General features: G+C 47.4%; 1 protein-coding gene and 1 long non-coding RNA gene across 2 annotated transcripts in view; both read left to right on the top strand.

Annotated features, from left to right (window-relative positions):
- The first annotated feature begins 3,197 nt into the window (after window positions 1-3,197).
- On the top strand, window positions 3,198-10,482 carry LOC149441827 (uncharacterized). Its single transcript, XR_016307292.1, has 3 exons — window positions 3,198-3,457; window positions 8,541-8,669; window positions 10,362-10,482. It is a non-coding gene; the product is annotated as an uncharacterized LOC149441827 (long non-coding RNA).
- A 336-nt stretch (window positions 10,483-10,818) lies between these two features.
- The window catches only part of LOC149441825 (uncharacterized), a 216,114-nt gene continuing 204,392 nt past the window's right edge, over window positions 10,819-22,540 (top strand). Inside the window, 3 exon segments of the mRNA XM_089656862.1 lie at window positions 10,819-10,911; window positions 11,001-11,130; window positions 15,079-16,164. Coding sequence (XP_089512988.1) covers window positions 11,067-11,130; window positions 15,079-16,164 — 1,150 coding nt within the window. The 5' untranslated portion in view covers window positions 10,819-10,911; window positions 11,001-11,066.

Below are 22,540 nucleotides of genomic sequence, written 5' to 3'. Positions count from 1 at the left end.
CAGGAGTGACAGTCCGGGGAGCGACTACAACACTGGAGTGACAGTCCGGGGAGTGACTACAACACTGGAGTGACAGTCCGGGGAGCGACTACAACACTGGAGTGACAGTCCGGGGAGTGACTACAACACTGGAGTGAGAGTCCAGGGTGTACTCTTTAAAGGCTTGCTATTACTCTAATGAGGGTAATTGTATGCATTTCAGCTATTTAGAAGTGTTCACAATTTATATCATTTTATTTATTTATTTCCTTTATTTTATTTATTTATTTTAATTTTATTTATTTTTTTGTTTTATGAGTGTACACTGATTGTTCACATTTATATATATTTATAGTGTACACGGAGTGATTTCACGATTCATGTGTTGCTCACGATTTGAATCTTGTTTTTATTTTATTTTGTGCATATTTTGTTAAGTATATATTATTGTTGGTAAAGTTATACCAGATGATATTGAAGGTAATACACTATTTTTAGTTTTTCCATTTTTTTTGAGGTACACATCTTATCTGGATTTATGGGGAGGTTGAAGTTGGACACAGAGGATTCATTTATTTGGACTATAATTTTGGATTTTAAACATTGACTGGCACAAATAAGATTTTTGTATAATGTCTGATAGTTACTAGATTTTGGATCCACATGTTTAACCTTATGTACAGGGTGATGGGGGTTAATGTTGGTAGGGCCCCGGAAACGGCCCTCTTCCATAAATTTCCACTTACAGTACCAAAAGAAGACCCTTAACCACTTGCCAACTGCATATAGCCAAATGATGGCTTCACTGTGGCCGGCTAGTTCTGGGAGTGTCATATGACGTCCTCCCAGAACACGCCCTCCCGCGTACCCCCGGAGGCATGCACTCTGTGATCTCCATGATCGCTGTGTCCTACGGACACAGCTGATCATGTGTTGTGGTAAAAGGCCAATCACAGCGGCCTATTACCACATGATCAGCTGTGTCCAATGATACATCAGATCACCAGGAAATGTAGTTGCCAGTTATCGGCTGCACTTTCCTCACACTGTCACAGCATGAGGAAAGTACTGCTGATAACCAGCAATTGTCAGAGGAGGGATCAGCACCGATCATCAGGGCACTGATGATCAGTGCCAAGCAGTGCCAGTCACCTGTGCCCTGCAGTTCCGCCCACAAGTGCCCAGAGGTGCCCACCATTGCCGCCCAGCAGTGCCACCCAGCAGTGCCGTAAGTCAGTGCCATCCATCAGTGCCACCTCTCAGTGCCTATGAGTGCTTTCTATCAGTGCCCAACATTGTTGCATATCAGTGCATCAGCATCAGTGCCGCCTATAAGTTCTGCCTATCTGTGCCACCTCATCAGTGCCCATCAGTGCTGCCTATCATTGCTGCACATCAGTGCCCATCAGTGCTGCCTATCATTGCTGCACATCAGTGCCCATCAGTGCTGCCTATCAGTGCTGCCTATCAGTGCAGTCTCATCAGCGCACATCAGTGAAGGAGAAAAATTAACTGTTTGCAAAATTTTATAATAGAAACAAAAAAACCCCTTTTTTTTTCAAAATTTTTGCTTTTTTTTGTTTATAGCTCAAAAAATAAAACACCCAGCAGTGAGTAAATACCATCAAAAGAAAACTCTATTTGTGTGAAAAACAAATGGTATGTTTCACATGGGTACAGTGTTGCATGACTGCGCAATTGTCATTCAAAGTTCTACAACGCTGAAAGCTGAAAATTGTCCTGGTCAGGAAGGGGATAGAACTGCCCGGTAGGCGAGGGGTTAAGTGTCTTACTTCTATGCTGTTAGCAGCGAGAATCACTATTGCTGAATATTAGAAGAGATCAATTATTCCGCTTCAATATGTTCACAACAAATGAGATTGGATCCTGACTAACGACAGACTCACCTGTGTTTTACATCATAATACCAACATGTGTGATAAAACGTGGGATCCGTGGAGTCCATACATCCCCGTGCCCTAGTACTTCCTGATTTGGCTCTCTTCTCCTTCCCTCCTTTTCTCTCCTTCCCTCTTCTCTCCTCTTCCCTCCTCTCTCCCCTCCCCTCTCCTCTCCCCTGCACTCCCCTCCCCTCTCCTCTCCTTTCCTCTGCCATCTCCTCTTCCCTCCCCTCTCCCCTCCCCTTTCCCCTCCCCCCTCCTCTACCCTCTCCACTCCCCTGCACTCTCCTCTCTCCTCCTCTACCCTCTCCCCTGCCCTCCCCTCCCCTCTCCTCTCCCCTGCACTCCCCTCCCCTCTCCTTTTCTCTGCCATCTCCTCTTCCCTCCCCTCCCCTCTCCTCTACCCTCTCCACTCCCCTGCGCTCTCCTCTCTCCTCCTCTACCCTCTCCCCTGCCCTCCCCTCTCCTCTCCCCTCTACTCCCCTCTCCTTTCTTCTCCTCTCCTCCTCCTCCCCTCTACTCTCCTCCCCTTTCCCCTCCCCCTTCTCTTCTCTCCTCTCCTCCTCTCTTCTCCTCTCCATCTCTCTCTCTTCTCACCTGCCCTGCCCTCCCCTCTCCCCTCCCCTCTCCCTTCTCCTCTTTTCTCTTCTCTCCTCCCCTCTCCTCTCCTTCTCTCCTCTTCTCCTCCCCTCTCCTCCTCTCCTCCTCCTCCCTTCCCTTTCTCCTCCTCCTCTCCTCTCCTCCTCCTCCCCTCTCCTCCTGTCCTCTCCTCCTCCTCCCCTCTCCTCCTCTCCTCTCCTCTCCTCCTCCTCCCTTCTCTTTCTCCTCTTCCTCTCCTCTCCTCCTCCTCCCCTCCCCTCTCCTCCTCTTCTATCCTCCTCTCCTCCTCTTCTCTCTTCTTCTCTCTTCTCTCCTCTCATTACTGTTACCCTCTTTTCTTCCTTTCTGCTGTCTCTTTTATTTCCCATGTTCTGGTGCTAGTTGAGTTCCATGTTGTATGTGTTGTGCACTATGTGTGGTGTGTATGATGAATGCTCTGTGTGATCCATATGTCTCCTATTATTGCTTCCCCTGTACAAGGTGGACTTAATGCTGGGAATGTTCTATGTGACGTCTCCAGTCATTATTGCACACATTTCCTGCTTCCCTGCGGGATGTCTGTTGTTTATTCATCCGCCTGTTTGTTGGGGAGATTTCATACCTTATAACATGACACTTGTCTGTTACATTTTCTGTAACTTGAAAAATTTCAATATAAATATTAAAAAATAAATAGTTGGTTGCATAAGAGATAGTTTTTTTTTTCTCAGTTTTTTTTAGTTATTTTTGATCTTTCATGGAAACCAAAGGAACGAATATTTTAATATTTCTTGGGGCTGCAGTTCCTCTGAACTCCACAAGGTGGTGATCTCACTTCTATCCAGAAAAGAAGTTATTATAGAACACAGACAGGAAGTGATGTCGGTACAGACAGGAAGTGATGTCAGGTACAGACAGGAAGTAATCTGCAAAAAGACAGGAAGTTCCATACCATAGGAAGCAGCGAGGAGACAGTGGTCGAAGTAGCAGCAGAGGAGGTAATAAGATGTTATTTTATACTTACACCCAGTAACCCCCCATCATGTCCGTCCTCTTCCTCCATAGTCACGTCCGTCCTCTTCCTCCATAGTCACGTCCGTCCTCTTCCTCCATAGTCACGTCCTTCCTCTTCCTCCATAGTCACGTCCGTCCTCTTCCTCCATAGTCACGTCCGTCCTCTTCCTCCATAGTCACGTCCGTCCTCTTCCTCCATAGTCACGTCCGTCCTCTTCCTCCATAGTCACGTCCGTCCTCTTCCACCATAGTCACGTCCGTCCTCTTCCACCATAGTCACGTCCGTCCTCTTCCTCCATAGTCACATCCGTCCTCTTCCTCCATAGTCACGTCCGTCCTCTTCCTCCATAGTCATGTCCGTCCTCTTCCTCCATAGTCACTACGACGTCTTTTATCTCCAGCAGATGATGATACACACATATATAGTGTGGGAACCCAGATGAACCCCTTCAGGGGCAGAACATTCCCCCACTTCCGGGGCCGGAACATTCTCCTCATTGTGGAGATAAATTCTAGTAATGTGGTCCTCTAAACCAGTGGTTCTCAACCTTTCTAATGCCGCGACCCCTTAATACAGTTCCTCATGTTGTGGTGACCCCCAACCATAAAATTATTTTCGTTGCTACTTCATAACTGTAATTTTGCAGTGGGAGGACTAGTGCCACATCACTGATGTCAGTGGGAGGAATAGTGCCCCATCATTGGTGTCAGTGGGAGGAATAGTGTCCCATCGTTGGTATCAGTGGGAGGAATAGTGCCCCATCACTGATGTCAGTGTCAGGAATAGTGTCCCATCGTTGGTGTCAGTGGGAGGAATAGTGCCCCATCACTGATGTCAGTGTCAGGAATAGTGTCCCATCGTTGGTGTCAGTGGGAGGAATAGTGCCCCATCATTGGTGTCAGTGGGGGGAATAGTGCCCCATCATTGGTGTCAGTGGGAGGAATAGTGTCCCATCGTTGGTATCAGTGGGAGGAATAGTGTCCCATCACTGATGTCAGTGTCAGGAATAGTGTCCCATCGTTGGTATCAGTGGGAGGAATAGTGCCCCATCGTTGGTATCAGTGGGAGGAATAGTGCCCCATCATTAGTATCAGTGGGAGGAATAGTGTCCCATCATTGGTGTCAGTGGGAGGAATAGTGCCCCATCATTGGTGTCAGTGGGAGGAATAGTGCCCCATCATTGGTGTCAGTGGGAGGAATAGTGCCCCATCATTGGTGTCAGTGGGAGGAATAGCACCCCATCATTGGTGTCAGTGGGAGGAATAGTGCCCCATCATTGGTGTCAGTGGGAGGAATAGTGCCCCATCATTGGTGTCAGTGGGAGGAATAGTGCCCCATCATTGGTATCAGTGGGAGGAATAGTGCCCCATCACTGATGTCAGTGTCAGGAATAGTGTCCCATCGTTGGTATCAGTGGGAGGAATAGTGCCCCATCATTGGTGTCAGTGGGAGGAATAGCACCCCATCATTGGTGTCAGTGGGAGGAATAGTGCCCCATCATTGGTGTCAGTGGGAGGAATAGTGCCCCATCATTGGTATCAGTGGGAGGAATAGTGCCCCATCATTGGTATCAGTGGGAGGAATAGTGCCCCATCGTTGGTGTCAGTGGGAGGAATAGTGCCCCATCACTGATGTCAGTGTCAGGAATAGTGTCCCATCGTTGGTATCAGTGGGAGGAATAGTGCCCCATCGTTGGTGTCAGTGGGAGGAATAGTGTCCCATCGTTGGTGTCAGTGGGAGGAATAGTGCCCCATCGTTGGTGTCAGTGGGAGGAATAGTGTCCCATCGTTGGTATCAGTGGGAGGAATAGTGTCCCCATCATTGGTGTCAGTGGGAGGAATAGTGCCCCATCATTGGTATCAGTGGGAGGAATAGTGTCCCCATCATTGGTGTCAGCGGGAGGAATAGTGCTCCATCATTGGCATTAGTGGGAGGAATAGTGTCCCCATCATTGGTGTCAGAGGGAGGAATAGTGCTCCATCATTGGCATTAGTGGGAGGAATGGTGTCCCATCATTGGTGTCAGCGGGAGGAATAGTGCTCCATCATTGGCGTCAGTGGGAGGAATAGTGTCCCATCATTGGTGTCAGTGGGAGGAATAGTGTCCCATCATTGGTGTCAGTGGGAGGAATAGTGCCCCATCATTGGTGTCAGTGGGAGGAATAGTGCCCCATCATTGGCATTAGTGGGAGGAATAGTGTCCCATCATTGGTGTCAGTGGGAGGAATAGTGTCCCATCATTGGTGTCAGTGGGAGGAATAGTGTCCCATCATTGGTGTCAGTGGGAGAAATAGTGCCCCATCATTGGTGTCAGTGGGAGGAATAGTGCCCCATCATTGGTATCAGTGGAGGAATAGTGCCCCATCATTGGCATTAGTGGGAGGAATAGTGTCCCATCATTGGTGTCAGTGGGAGGAATAGTGCCCCATCATTGGTGTCAGTGGAAGGAATAGTGCCCCATCGTTGGTGTCAGTGGGAGGAATAGTGCCCCATCATTGGTGTCAGTGGGAGGAATAGTGCCTCATCATTGGTGTCAGTGGGAGGAATAGTGCCCCATCATTGGTGTCAGTGGGAGGAATAGTGCCCCATCATTGGTGTCAGTGGGAGGAATAGTGTCCCATCATTGGTGTCAGTGGGAGGAATAGTGCCCCATCATTGGTGTCGGTGGGGGGAATAGTGCCCCATCATTGGTGTCGGTGGGAGGAATAGTGCCCCATCGTTGGTGTCGGTGGGAGGAATAGTGCCCCATCGTTGGTGTCGGTGGGAGGAATAGTGCCCCATCGTTGGTGTCGGTGGGAGGAATAGTGCCCCATCCTTGGTGTCGGTGGGAGGAATAGTGCCCCATCATTGATGTCAGTGTGGTGGAGGGGGAATAGTGCCCCATCATTGGGGTCAGGGGGGGGAATAGTGGCCCATCATTGGGGTCAGTGGGGGGGGGAATAGTGACCCATCGTTGGGGTCAGTGGGGGGGGGGAATAGTGCCCCATCGTTGGTGTCGGTGGGGGGAGGAATAGTGCCCCATTCTTGGTGTCAGTGGGGGGAGGAATAGTGCCCCATCGTTGGTGTCAGTGGGGGGAGGAATAGTGCCCCATCGTTGGTGTCAGTGGGAGGAATAGTGCCCCATCGTTGGTATTAGTGACACAAATGATGGGGCACTATCCCTCCCACTGACACCAATGATACTTACCTTGCTGACTCCTGCTCCAGCCTGGGCTCGCTCTCTCTCACTTACCTGTCAGCTGTCTTCCTTCTCTGGCCTCTCTCTTCACTCGCTCCTGCAGATCCCTCGATCTTCTTTGATCTCCGCGCGCTGGCGCTCGGCTCCTCCTCTCCAAGCTCCACCTCCTCGCCGGTGATTGGCCGCCTGTGTGCCTCTCCTGAGCTACAGTTCCGGTGGCCAATCAGCGGCGAGGAGGCGGAGCTGTTGAGTGATCCCGGAGGTGTGGCCATGTGACAGGGGCAGCATATCATCCCGCCCACAGATCGCCTGAGACAGGAGCGGTGTCTCGGTTCCTAAGACCATCGGAAATATGTGTTTTCCGATGGTCTTAGGCGACCCCTGTGAAATGGTCGTTCGACCCCCAAAGGGGTCGCGACCCCCAGGTTGAGAACCGCTGCTCTAAACAAACAGCACTGACAATAAATAGACAAGACAAGGACCATCCTGACCATACATGGCCTACAAAGGGCAATGATGACACTACACAGGCAGCCAATGGGCAATCATTACACTATGCAGCCAACACAATGATGGAGTGCCGGGGTCAGGAGTATGGAGCATAGAGCCCCTTACATTGCTGGGAAGGAGGAAGAAAACATTCCCCAGCCTGCCATGAAGAATATGTTCCATCATTGGTGTCAGAGGGAGGAAAATACTGAGGGGTCTGAGCAAAGTAGAGGAGCTGAGGGGGTCTCTCAGGGGTTACTGAGGATGAGGAACTTTGGGGCCCCTGAGGGGGTAGTGGAGTTCAAGGGCTTTTAGGGGTTTGAGTAGCTGAAGGAATCTGGTAGGATAGGGTTGGCAGGGAGCAGGGCTCTGAGGAAAGAGACGTTTGTCAGGCTCAGGGGGACACTGAGGTAGGGAGGGGGGCTCTTGGTCTCTGATTGTCCTCTTACCTGCACTTACTTTCCAGACCTCCTTACAGAACTCCTGCCAGGAAAGGAAGACAACCTTCACCTTCTTACCATCTCACTGGTCAAATAATATATTCCAAGATACCAAGTGGAATGAAGGAGGGCGGACCTTCACCACTTGGTGGGCACTTGTTCTTAGAGGAGGTCTGTTGGTGCATTATTGACTAAAAGGTAGTCAGGGGTCAGTGCTGAACATCTTCAGGAGACACTCCAATACCTTCCCATGACACAGGCTCTGGCAGTGCCCGGTGCTGGAATTCAGAGCTCCAGAACCACCACCACTCTGTACAATGTCCTGGATATTACAGTATACTTGGTATCCAAACCTGTCCCCCTCCTGTCCTCCTTCTACCCACACTAGGCTGTCATTGGAGGGAAGAGAACAGGCTCCTCCCCCACAGCTCTCTACTCCACCAGCACCATCCTCCTGCTATCCCATCCAAGCTCTTCTTTTACTGCAGAGAGTGACAGTGACATCACTCCTGTCAGTCAGCAGGCTGCCACAGATTGGAGCCTTGCAGTCGGAGTTCTGCCAATTATCCTGATTTTCCAGCAACTCCGGCCAAAAGTCATCAAGTTCCCCTTCCTGGACCTCATGATGAGCCGACATTGACCTCACAGCACTGCCTCAGAGCAAACAAGTCATAGGAAGGATTGTATTTATCATTCCTTGTCTGCAGATCTAATACTCATCAAAACCAGTTCAGAGACCAAACAAACCCAACAGAGAAAAGGGGATTTCTGATCTGGCAGGACAAGAGGGTCCCGGGACCTCAAATATGCATCAAACACTAAACTGTCCAAACAAAATGTCTTCCCATGGGGGTAGTAATTCTTCCATGTCCAGCAACCCTCCTATTCCCCCCTCACATCCACATCCTATTATTGTGTGACCAATACCATCCAAATCATTCTTACTTTCATTTCCCAAAGTTATCCGTCTACAAGGAGACCTGTATAGATCACATGATGGCACCAATGAGGATGGAGGAGGACCGGAGTCACATGACTGAGAAGATACTAAACCTCACCCTGGAGATCATCTACCTGCTGACCGGAGAGGTGAGGAGGATTCTGGGAGGTCACATGACATCACTCTCATCTCTATTAATAAAACACAGACCTGACCGGAGAGGTGAGGAGGATTCTGGGAGGTCACATGACATCACTCTCAACTTTTTTAATAAAACACAGACCTGACCGGAGAGGTGAGGAGGATTCTGGGAGGTCACATGACATCACTTTGATCTGTATTAAAAAAAAAACACAGACCTGACCGGAGAGGTGAGGAGGATTCTGGGAGGTCACATGACAGCACTCTTATGTCTATTAATAATACACAGTGTGACGATTGCGATATCAAATCTCTGCCCCTCTCACCAGACTCGTGACCGAAGGACTAGCCAATCTAAAACCGCGATGTCAGGTGCGTAACAATGCCACGCCCAGCTGCACCCTGCACAATGATTTTCCAGCTAACTGGACCACAAATCTATGTACCGGCAGCCTGAGCACGATTGTTACTGGGTCAGGTTAATTACGCAATTAACCCTTCACATTGCCCCAACCTCCTTTTTGTACAGAGAAAGAAGAAACTCGGCAATATCAGCAATAACACTAGGGTGGTTGAAATAATCATCTGTATACCACTGTCACTGCAGACAGGTTATACAGAGGGTTAAACACACACAGTAGCGCTCTTCAGCGGCAGGAATTCTTAAGTTGCATTAAAGAGCTTTAGAAACAGTTCAACACTTTCAGAAAGTAAGATTTATTACTAAAAGGTCAAAAGGGTGCAATAAAAAGATTTACAGAAAAAAGATGTAACCAATATATATATAAATATATAGAGAGCAATAACACCGCAAAGAGATAACAGAAGTTTAGGTAGATGAGTACTAGCCAAAAAGCCTTGGGTTATGCAGTTTCAAGTCTCATGAGCCAATTTCTTGGCTCTACTGCTAGTCTCGATGTTAAAAGCAGGAGAATCTTCTCTTCTCTCATCCACACTCCAAGCATAACAGCCTTTTTCTAGCAAATCCCAGCAGGGTGTCTCTTTGGAGTAGTAACCAATGGTCTCCTTTTGGGGAGGGGTGTTGGGTGGAGACCTAAGTTACAAGCAGAATCTCTCCTAGCTTATATTTTGGCTCATAACTTTTCCTAGGTACATTTGCCGGCCTGGTCACTAGTATATTAATACTCAGCCACATCTGCAGAATGGTTAGAGATGAAACATGAAATATGCACTTAAATGGTTCAAGAGATATACTTTTCTGCTTTTCTCTGTAGGTCAGCTAAGGGGTGTCACATACCAGGAGAATGGTCTCAAACTGAGCCTTCTGAATATAGGCTCCATGTTTAGGTAGTTATGTTCTAAGTGAAGATATCAACTTATATGTAAAGTGAGTTTTTAAAAGTAAGTCTGTGTTTACAACCCCTTGGAAGGTCTTTTGAAGTTCAGTGACCCTTCTCATCACTCAGGCCACATGTCACCCCACAGCACGGGAGGGGGATGAGAGATCTACAAGATGGAGGGGGTAGCCTGCTTTGGGAGTTAGAAATGGTATAACATAGAAAATTATTAACAAAACGGAGGGCCGCGTCAGTCTCTGTGTGCACGATTCCTACACACAGACCTGACCGGAGAGGTGAGGAGGATTCTGGGAGGTCACATGACATCACACAGACCTGACCGGAGAGGTGAGGAGGATTCTGGGATTCTAACATGATATTCTTATTGGTTCCTCAATACAGAGATTGAAGTCAGGTGATCATATGACCATCACAGTGCCTCCATGTGACTCCCTAAACCCTGAGAGACACAACATGCAGAAGATTCTAGAAGTCACCAAGAAGATGATGGAGCTGCTGACAGGAGAGGTGAGCGGTGCCGGGAATTCTGGGACATTCTCCAGTAACAGACAAGGGATGTGTCTGGATGGTGACTGTATCATTGTGTGTGTCAGGTTCCTATAAGGTGTCAGGGTGTCACTGTCTATTTCTCCATGGAGGAGTGGGAGTATTTAGAAGGACACAAGGATCTCTACAAGGACGTCATGATGGACAATCAGCCGCCCCTCACATCACCGGGTAAGAGGAGACTTTATTGTAAAGGAGAGAGCAGTACGGAGGATCCACCTAGATCCCCCATCATCTGATAAACACATAGAAACAATGGATTCAGTCAGTGTGTGTGTTTCCTACAGATGGATCCAGTCATGGGAACCCACCAGAGAGATGTCCCCGTCCTCTGTATTCCCGGGATTCCACACAGGAAGGTCACACCATCCCTCACCATCATCAGGTAGATGAGGAACAATCACTGATAGTATCATTAGGATCTGTACATTATCTGCATTGTTACCATTGATGGCATTTTTATTATATATTCAGAGTGGAAACCTGAGAGAATTTGAGGTTGAAGAAGAAGAGGCGTATGTGAGGGATGATCAGCAGTCTATGGAGGAGGATGGAATAACGGGGACATTTATAGAGGAGGACACTCCTACAGAGATCAGCACAGGTGGGTCATGAACACTAAATCCATTCCTCCACCCATACTGCTCACTGATTGGTCCAGAGTAGGGCGGGGACTGGGTGATATTAGCCTGTAATCCCCTGGTCACTTTCCTGAGCTGTGTTCCCCGTCCTGTATTCCTGGATTTCTCTCGGATAATCTTCCTTCTCTGTGCTGCAGACACAATTTATGTATCTAGACTGGATTTATGGAGGTTCTGGGGTTCAGCTGGCAGCAAAATGTTCATTTTCATCATAGATGTTACTAGACCTAGGCACCTGGGGTGTGTGCTATTGATCTTCTGCTCCATGCCCGGATCTAGTAAGATCTCTGACAGAACATTTCTCCCAGGGTTCCTTGCTCTGTGGTCTGCTGGCTGTGCCGGGTGGAGGGATATGTCTGTAGTGTCTCAGACCCAAGTCACTGAGTGCAGTCTCAGGAGATGGGAGGCAGCGGTGTGGGATCTCTGCAACTTGTCTACAGTAGACATTTAAAGTGGTTGTAATCCCTCCATATACTCAGTGCAGTGACTGGCCTCAGGTGATACACAGAGATAAAACAAATCCTACATATGTTGCACCTTTTTATCTGCAGCAATCTCTTCTCTACAACTGTTCAAAGCCCAGAATGTATACAGCTTGTCTGAGAAGTCAGAAAAAAAGAGACAGAGAGATAAAGTCACATTCTGCAGAGTTCAGTGAGGTGAGCTCTAAAGGTGATTGGAGGGAAGGTACACACAGCACACAGGAACAGAGCTGAGGCTGTCAATCACAGGCTGTGTGCTGGAGCTTCTCCCCTTTCACATTTTTTCTCTTGGTGTCAGGAAGACTTGTCAGAAGTGATTCATGCTGATCGCAGAGGAAGGAGACAGCAGACAGAAGTGGCTCTTATTGCTCTGGAGTGAGACAAGTACACACTGTAGAGGGATATGTTTGTTCATATTCCATGTCTGAGGGTTACAACCCCTGTAAGTGATCTCTGATTACTAAACACCAATTTGATGTGATCCTTACACTATTTATTAGTGTGGCCCCCTTGTCCTGAATAGAGGTACTATGTGGGTTTAGTTTGTGGCTGGGCTGTACTTGGCTCAGGCTGATTGTATAGTTCTTCACTTGGTTTCTCCCTAAGTTTAGGTTGTCTTGTGATGTCTCACTGTGGCCAGTAGATGTCACTGCTATCACTGGACATAGGATGAGGTGGCGGCTGCATTCCTTTTCTTTGGCTTTTTTCCCTGTTTTCTCCTGGTGATCTGGCCAGTAACACACCTTCTGTATTAGAGCGCCCCCGCTGTGGAGGCAGCAGCATGGTCAGTCTGGGGGGAGGGGAGTGTTAGATGTATTAGCAGATTTAAAACAGTAACTAATTGAAGCCAAACTCCAGCTCACACTTCATAATCAGTTACATCAAACAGTTTTTTTCTTTTGGGATAAAAGTTTTACATGAATAAATAAAAGCTGATCATTGTAAGCCCCCTGTCAGTGGTAAATGGTCTGCCTCATCCCTGGAACTGATACATTCTGCTGCAGAGTTTTATAAAACAGATTTACTGGCTAGATCACCAGATGAATATAGAAGAAAACGAATACTGTTTAGTCCTAACTTTTGTATCCTATATGATAAGTTGTACATTACATACAGTGAAGGAAATGTGTATTTGCTCCCCGGCTGATGGTGAATGTTCGCCCCGCACACAGAAATGATCGGTCTAACAATGGAATGTTCGCCCCGCACACAGAAATGATCGGTCTAACAATGGAATGTTCGCCCCTCACACAGAAATGATCGGTCTAACAATGGAATGTTCGCCCCTCACACAGAAATGATCGGTCTAACAATGGAATGTTTGCCCCTCACACAGAAATGATCGGTCTAACAATGGAATGTTCGGTGTAACACTGAGAGACAGAATACAACAACAAATTCAGCAGAAATGCGTCTAACAAATGATGACTGATCTGCATGTTCATGAGGGAAAGAAGGATTTGATCCCCTATCATTCAGCAGGATTTCTGGCTCCCAGGTGTCTTTCATACAGCTAATAAGCTGAGATTAGAAGCAGTCTCTTAAAGGGAGTGCTGCTAATCTCATTGTGTTACCTGTATAAAGACACCTGTCCACAGGAGCAATCAAACCATCAGATTCCAAACTCTCCACCATGGCAAAGACCAAAGAGCTGTCCAAGGATGTCAGGGACAAGATGGTAGACCTACACAAGGCTGGACTGGGCTACCAAACTATGGCCAAGCAGCTTGGTGAGAAGGTGACAACAGTTGGTGCAATCATTCACAAATGGAAGAAACACAAAACAAGTGTCAGTCTCCCTAGGTCTGGTGCACCATGCAAGATCTCACCTCGTGGGGTGTCAATGATCATGAGAACAGTGAGGAATCATCCCAGAACTACACGTGAGGATCTTGTCAATGATCTCCAGGCAGCTGGGACCACAGTCACCAAGAAAACAATTGGTAACACACTACGCCAACAAGGACTGAAATCCTGCAGTGCCCGCAAGGTCCCTCTGCTCAAGAAAGCCCATGTCCAGGCCCGTCTGAAGTCTGCCACTGAACATCTGAATGATGCCGAGGAGGACTGGTGGGAAGTGTTGTGGTCAGAGGAGACCAAAATCCAGCTCTTTGGCATCAACTCAACTCATTGTTTGGAGGAGGAGGAATGCTGCCTATGACCCCAAGAACACCATCCCAACTGTGAAACATGGTGGTGGAAACATTCTGCTTTGGGACAGGACAACTGCACCGCATCAAAGGGACGATGGATGGGGCAATGTACAGTCTAATCTTGGGTGAGAACCTTCTTCCCTCAGCCAGGGCATTGAAAATGGGTGGTGGATGGGTGTTCCAGCATGACAATGACCCAAAACACATGGCCAAGGCAACAAAGGAGGGGCTCAAGAAGAAGCACATTAAGGCCCTGGAGTGGCCTAGCCAGTCTCCAGACCTTCATCCGATTGAAAATCTGTGGAGGGAGCTGAAAGTTCGAGTTGTCAAACGTCATACACCAAACCTTAATGACTTGGAGAGGATCTGCCAAGAGGAGTGGGCCAAAATCCCTCCTGAGATGTGTGCGAACCTGGGGCCAACTCCAGGAAACGTCTGACCTCTGTGATTGCCAACAAGGGATTTGCCACCAAGTACTAAGTCATGTTTTGTGAAGGGGATCCAATCCTTCTTTCCCTCATGAACATGCAGATCAGTCATCATTTGTTAGACGCATTTCTGCTGAATTTGTTGTATTCTGTCTCTCGGTGTTACACCGAACATTCAATTGTTAGACCGATCATTTCTGTGTGAGGGGCGAACATTCAACATCAGCAGGGGAGCAAATACACATTTCCTTCACTTTAGGCCTTAATTATTTTCCACCCATTTCCTCCCAGCTGGACATTTTATATCGGATGATGTGATTGGAGCACAGACTTTTACATGGTGATAATAATGTGATAACATCCTCCAACTTTGGACCCTTAAACAGAAAGTGATAATGAGGGAGGAGTCAATACCCCAATGATGGTGGTCTTCAGGATCAGTCCAGTCTTCATCTTGGTTGTTCTCCCCCCATCCTCACTCTCTGACCTCTGGTGGGGCTCAGCCCCGCTGTTCTTCATGACTAAATCATGGAGTAAATAAGGAAGTGCAGTACTTCTTGTGTTGGGAAGATGGCGATGAGTGATAGAGGGGGTGGGGACCCTCGTCCTATAATCCCCTCATCACTGTCCCTCCTATAAAAGACAGTTCTGGTTGTTTCCTCACTCTCTGACTAAGGTCCATGAATAAAGAAATGACCTGGTAGGAGATCAGAGGAGCCATTTCCTAGTTCCCTTGAGGGTGGAATTGTAAACTCCTCAGAGACCAAGCTGCCTGATGTGGGCGGAGTCCTGGTTTGGGGGAACCAATCAGCTCCTGTCTAGTAATCCTCTTTGTCTTTGTATTTTAGTCCATGGCCGGGAGATGAGGAAAACCTCCGAGGATTGTCTCACTTTGTCTCCAGACTGTGAAGTAGAAGATGAGGACATCACACAGTATAGTCCAGGAGAAAACCCGGCTCCCTCCAATGTCCATCCGGCACCACCCAGTGTAGATGGACCATCGGATTCCTCGTATCCTGAGGAACCTCAGACTGTGCGGGACCAGGCCGGCCTTCCAATAGGGAAGAGCTTCTCCTGTCCTGAGTGCGGGAAATGTTTCCGTTTTAAATGTCGTCTTAATGAGCATAAAACATCTCACACAGGAGAGAAGCCACATTCCTGTCCTGAGTGCGGGAAATGTTTTTCACAGAAGTGCAATCTTTCCAGACATCAGAGATCTCACAAGGGGGAGAAGCCATTTTCTTGTCCTGAGTGTGGGAAAAGTTTTGTAGCAAAATCAGATCTTGTTAAGCATCAAAGATCTCACACAGGGAAAAGACCTTATATCTGTCCTAAGTGTAGAAAATGTTTCTCAGAGAAGTCTGATCTTTACAGACATCAGAGATCTCACACAGGGGAAAAGCCATATTCCTGTGCAGAGTGTGGGAAATGTTTTTCAGACAAGTCCAGTCTTTACAGACATCATAGATCTCACACGGGGGAGAAGCCATATGCCTGTCCTGAGTGCGGGAAATGTTTTTCAATGAGGTTCCATGTTTACAGTCATCAGAGAACTCACACAGGGGAGAAGCCACTTTCCTGTTCTGAGTGCGGGAAATGTTTTTCTGATAAGTCCAGTCTTCGTATTCATCAGAGATTGCACACGGGGGAGAAACCATTTTCCTGTCCTGAATGTGGGAAATGTTTTTCAGAGAAGTCTAATCTTCACGCACATCAAAGATCTCACACGGGGGAGAAGCCATATGCTTGTCCTGAGTGTGGGAAATGTTTTTCACAGAAATCCAATCTTTACACACATCAGAGATCTCACACGGGGGAGAAGCCGTATGCCTGTTGTGAGTGTGGGAAATGTTTTTCAGTGAAGTCCAATCTTTACAAACATCAGAGATGTCACACGGGGGAGAAGCCACTTTCCTGTCCTGAGTGAGGGAAATGTTCCTCACTGAAGTCCTGTCTTCCTGCACATCAGGGGTCCCACACAACCCTGGAGGTGTATTTGTGCCTTGAGTGCGGGAAATGTCTTCTAGATGAATGTTGCTGGACATCCCAGCTCTCATGTGGGGAAGAAGCACACCCTGATATACACCTCAGATATACTCCATGGCTGATCTTCATCATGGAAGAAACAGTTCATAAGGAGATCAGAGGTCCCCAAAGACATAGATGAAGTGTGGGACCGGGTTGGCTATTGATAGCAGCTCAGTGGTTAGCCCTTCTGCCTGACAGTACTCGGGTCATTAGTTTGAATCCCAACCATGGCACCACCTGCCTGGAGTTTGCATGTTCTCCCTGTGCCTGCATGGGTCTCCTCCAGGTACTCTGGTTTCTTCCCACATGCCAAAGACATGCTGGTAGGTATATTGTCCCCTAGTATGTGTATGTATGAATGTGAGTTAGGGACCTTAGATTGTACGCTCCTCGGGGGCGGGGACTGATGGGAATGAACAATTTATGTATAAATGGACAGTGCTATAGAAGTACCTGTAATAAATATGGAGTCATCGCCTCTCATTGGCTGAGTATATTTATGGTGGAAGCTTTCACAAACACTTAGAGGTTTAGTAAAAAAAAAAAAAAGTTAGAAGGAATGTGAGTGACATTCGCCCGGCCATGACGAATATTAGGCATACTTTATTTCACACTCTGATTCCTTTGGCTCCATCTAGTGGCCATAATGTGGTATTGTGCCATTAGTGATTGCTGTATTTCAGGAAAAATCCACTATTATGTCCAATATTTAGAGGGCAATGTTATTACCAGGCTGCAGCTAGGGGGAGCTCTAATGTCACCCCAGCAGAGGGATCCCATCTAGCCCACATTAACCCTCTCACTGCCAGAGCTGTTTCTGCATGATTTTGCACACATGGGAAAATGCAGATTTTGGTCCTGAAGATGAGATAAACCCCCAAACATCTATTCTGTGACATCAGAGGCCCTGGAGAATAAAATGGTGGTGATTGTTAAGGTGTTCCCCGTACACAGATTCCCCTTCATATCCGCCTTTATTTCCTCCTTTCCCCCATTTTCTATGTTGAGATCTTTTCTACAATACTTTGTTATAATAATGGAACACGTTGTGTATTGTATTGTACACCAATAATAATGACTCCGCCCCCACATTCCAGACAAGGGATCTTCCTGACCAATCGGATTCCTTCCTTTACTATTTCCTGATTTTTATGCTTCAATCTTTTTAAAAGTGAAATTGTAATAAAAATGTATTGAATGAAAAACAAAATCCTGTGTGTGTGCAATGATGACAAAGCTGTGTATCCAGAAACGGCTGGTCGGTGACACTTCCATATACAGACCAATGAAGTGACAAGGAAGCCCTAGAACCCTTTGGAGGAACCCTGGCTGAGAAAGGCTGGACTAGGCAGTCACATATCTCTGCCCCCCTTGCAGGGTTCCCAACCCTCCGTGACTTTTATTCCTGACACAACATGAACATTTACTGACGGAGGACATGTTTTTCCTGACATCCTGAAAAATGACAGAACTCCTGTTAGGATTATTATTATTATTATACATTATTTATATAGCACCAAAGGGTTTGCTCAGCGCTGTACAGTAGCGGGGGGGACAGAACATGAGACAAGACAGTAACAATACACTACACGAGGGGTGTGAGGGCCCTGCTCTTTCCAGCTTACAATCTAGGAGGGAGGAGAAGGTGGCACAGGAGGAGATGGCTGTGGGGGATGGAGTGGTGGGAGGAGTGGAGGAGGTTAGTTGTTAGGTGTGGTCAGGTGTTAGGTGAGGTTGGGGTAGGCTTCCCTGAAGAGATGGGTTTTCAGGGTGCGCTTGAAGGTGAGGAGGGTAGGCGACAGTCTGATGGATTGGGGTTGGGAGTTCCAGAGGATGGGGGATGTCCTGGAGAAGTCCTGCAATCGGGCGTGGGAGGAGGAGACCAGGGAGCTAGAGAGCAAAAGGTCCTGAGAGGAGCGGAGGGCACGGGTAGGGTAGTATCTGGGTATCAGGTCGGTTATGTAGTTTGGGGCGGCGTTGTGAATGGCTTTGTAGGTCAGGGTTAGCAGCTTGAACTTGATGCGTTGGGCAATTGGGAGCCAATGAAGGGATTGGCAGATGGGGGAGGCAGATGTGGAGCGGTTGGTGAGGTGGATTAGTCTGGCCGCTGAGTTTAGGATAGACTGGAGTGGGGATAGCGTTCGTTTGGGTAGGCCAGTGAGGAGGGAGTTGCAGTAGTCCAGGCGTGAGATGATGAGGGAGTGTACGAGTTGTTTGGTGGTGTCTGGGGTGAGGAATGTGCGTATCTTGGAGATGTTGCGGAGGCGAAGCCTGCAAGATTTAGATAGCAGTTGGATATGGGGTAGGAAGGAGAGGTGGGAGTCCAGGGTGACACCCAGGACTTTGGCGTGTGGGGTGGGAGTGATGGTGGCGTTGTTAGTAGTGATGGAGAGGATGGGGGGGCACAGGGTGGGGGGAAGACCAGGAGCTTGGTTTTGGATAGGTTAAGTTTGAGGAAGTGGAGCGACATCCAGTCTGATATGTTGTTTAGGAGGTGGGCAATGCGGGCAGAGAATGAGGGGGTGAGGTGGGGGGGTGGAGAGGTAAATTTGGGTGTTGTCAGCATAGAGGTGGTAATTGAAGCCGTGGGAGTGAATAAGTTTGCCAAGGGAGAAGGTATAGATGGAGAAGAGGAGGGGCCCGAGGACAGAGCCTTGGGGGACCCCGACAGAGAGGGGGAGGTGGCAGTGTTGTAGGTGACACTGAAGGAGCGTTGGGAAAGGTAGGAGGCGAACCAGGAGAGAGCAGCGTCCTTGATGCCAAGGGAGTGCAGTTTGGCAAGGAGGAGAGGGTGGTCAACAGTGTTGAAGGCCACGGAGAGGTCGAGGAGCAGGGGGATAGAATAGTGGCCATTGGCTTTGGCAATTGTAGGCCAGGTGCTCAAGGAGCTTGGAAGTGAAGGGCAACAAGGAGATGGGTCTAAGGTTGTTAAGGTTGGTGGGGTCAAGGGAGGGTTTTTTGAGTATGGGGATGATGTGTGCATGCTTTAGAGGGGAGGGGACGGTGCCAGTGGAGAGGGAGAGATTGAAGATGTGGGTGAGGGAGCGAATGATGGAGGGGGGTGACTGGAGGAGCTGTGAGGGGATTTGGTCTAGGGGGCAGGTGGTGAGGCGGGCTTCAGGGAAGACCTTAGAGACCTCCTAGGGGGTAGTTGAGCTGAAGGAGCGGAGTGTTGGCGAGGTGATGATGTGTGGGGCATTAGGTATAGTGGGGGGGTAGTGCGGCTATGAGGTCGGGGGAGGGGACGGTTGAAGGAGGGCAGAAGGCTGGGTGGAGAGGTGGATTGCGAGTTGACAATGTCCTTACGGATTGCGTCAATCTTGTTTTGGAAGTGATTGGCAATCTCGTGGGCGGTGAGTGAGGTGCTGGGTGGGGGTGGGGGGGATGTAGTGACTTTTGGGGGAATATTTATTAAAAATATGATTTCAATCCAACAGTAACAAGCCCAGCCGTCTGTTAGGGGTTAATCTTTCTTGGTGAGAATTCAAATGACCTTCTCGTGAAATCACACACACAATGAGTGGAAGAGACTTGTTCCAGAGACAATATACTATTTGAATCTCTACAGGTGGTCAAACAGGTCCCAGGAAAGATAATAGTGGGATCTGATGTCGGTGACTCTAAGACTGGCAAAGTATGTTTTCTCAACAATTACCATTGTCTGTTGAAAATGAGGAGATTTCACCTGAAAAAAGTTAATTACAAAGTCAAATACCACCATTGGACTTCCAAACAGTGAGTAATCACACCTGACCAAAATGACAATGGTGAGACGATACTTGTAGATCTGAGAAGATTAAATAAAACCTTGAAAGTGTGGATTCCCAGAGGAAACGTTATGGACTGTCACAATAGGCTATTGAATTCAGGTTTAACTACAGGCCAGTCTATGTACTTGAAGCACTCAACAATGGATAAGGGTCTCTGTCATATTCCCATGAACTATATTCCCAGCCAAGGAAAGTGTGGGGGATCTCAATGGGATGTTATAAAGGGTTCCACACACAAAAATATATTCAGCAGAGTTGGGGATTGCAGACCACTAAATTAAGTATGAAATGGTGAAAAGTAAGATATTTTGTGAATTGGTATCAGTTGTATGTTTCCATCAGAAAGCAAATGTTTCACACAAGTTTGAATCTCAGGGAAATGAATAACTGAATGCACATATATCTTTCTATGGTTCCTATCCGAAACATTAGTGGTAAAATCAAATATATTTGGATAAGACGTATATTTAATATCTAAAATTACCTTGGTTTCCACCCAAGGTATGAGTCATCATTAATCCTCAAATTGTTTTGTGATCCCTGACTGCCCCCCAGTGGACAGGTGAGAGATATCTTAGGTACATACACTTCTCGACCGGCCAATCAAAAAGCCTGTTGGGAGGGTCTTTTAAAACAATGGTTTGGATGGTATAAAAAAGCCATGCACCTCATCTAAAAAAAAACATATACTAAAAGACTCATGCTAAGAAAAATAAGAAACCTAAAGAAAAACCAATCAACAATCGGAAGGAGATCTGAAAAGCTGAAGAAATCTGACGAGGCTGAAATCTATCCCATCTGAAAAACTTAAAGACCTTTTAACACTATTTCTCAATATTTCCAAACTACTAAAACTTTTACTAGACTCCTAAATCTCTGAACTTCTACCATCCTACACTTTTTCTTAAACACTACCACCTATTGCACTCTCTCACTTGCTCCCTGCGGCCATTCTTCTGCAGGAATTTCAATTGCCAGCTGAATGCACTGGGGAGGCGTCATAATCCAGGTTCTGGGTGTGGTGAGATTGTTAAGAATTAATATTGTATTTTATATTTCCTCTCTTGCATTGGGGTGATAGTAATTGCATTGGGGTGATAGTAATTGCATTGGGGTGATAGTAATTGCATTGGGTGTTCATATATATATAGAGAGATCCATATTATTACTGCTAAGAATTGTTTGGTGTAATATTGAAATTATAGATATTGCATAATTAATTAATTTTTAATTGGTTATAGTACGATTTATCAGGGAATATTTTCTCACATTTCTATGGCCACGTTTTGGGAGAAATGACCTCTGAAGTACTATAAATTAACACTTATCACTAAATTTGATTTTAATCTTTATTACTATCTAGAAAAATTGTTTGGTGTATAGAATTGGTATAGTATATCTTTGATCGTGTGTACCAGTATCCATTCATCACCAGTCTTTTGAGTTTTGTGTTAATATATATATAATTTTTGTACATAAATAAATTCATCTATTTATTTATTATAAAGGCAATTTTTGTGTGTATGGTACGAAATCATACTGGCTAAAAGGACTCAAGGTATATTAATAAGTGGTGATCAAATTATTAAGGTGTCCAAATTATTGGTTCATTAAATAATTGCCGTATTTTAACGGCTGTAGGCACTGCGATATTTTGTTTAAGGGAAAAGGACACCGCCCTTCATAAGTAGAATAAATTCTTACATAAACCACCACAGGGAGAGAGCAGGGATTTGAAAGTGGAGAAGAGCCGACGAGGACAGGTGGAGAGGGTGTTGATGAGGGTTATGAAATAGGCTTGCTTGGCAGCGTGGAGGGAGGTGGTGTAGGCGAGGTAGGCAGCTTTATAGAGGGAGAACCCGGGAGGGGATCTGGTTTTGCACCATAAGCACTCCAGGGCGTGACTGCGTTGTTTGAGGCATTTTGTGTGGTTGTTTTGCCAGGGTTGAAGCGGTCGGGGTCTAATGCTACGTGTGGTTAGGGGTGCCAGGGAGTCAAGGGTCAGCTGCTGGGTGGAGATGGGTCGGGTCCAGATTGCGGAGGTTGCGGGTGATGGTTAGATGCTTTGGGGGGGAGTTGAGGGAGGGGGAGATGGAGAATGTGAGGAGGTGGTGGTCAGAGAGGGGGAAGGGGGTGTTAGTGAAGTCATGGGGGGTGCAGAGGTGGGAGAAAACGAGGTCCAGGGTGTTTCCGTTGGAGTGGGTGGAGGACTGAGTGTGCTGTGTGAGCGCGAAGGAGGAGGTTAGAAGGAGGAGTTGGGAAGTAGCCGGGCTGTTGGCGTTGATCGGGATATTGAAGTCGCCTAGGATGATGGTCGGTAGCTCGGAGGAGAGGAAGAAGGGAAGCCAGGTGGCGAAGTCCTCTAGGAAGAGGGATGCGGAACAGGAGGCCGATAGATTACCGCAATCCTTAGGGGGGTGGGAGAGAAGAGCCGGATGCAGTGGGCCTCGAAGGAGGAGGATAGGGAGAGGAGATAGGGAGGACCTGGAAGGTGCTCAGCGGTGGTAGGAGC

Source organism: Staurois parvus, unplaced genomic scaffold (genome assembly GCF_062004578.1).
Source record: "Staurois parvus isolate SC_StPar_1 unplaced genomic scaffold, SC_StPar_1.0 ptg000942l, whole genome shotgun sequence".
Classification (NCBI taxonomy): domain Eukaryota; kingdom Metazoa; phylum Chordata; class Amphibia; order Anura; family Ranidae; genus Staurois; species Staurois parvus.
This window is presented reverse-complemented; position numbering and strand designations above follow the sequence as displayed.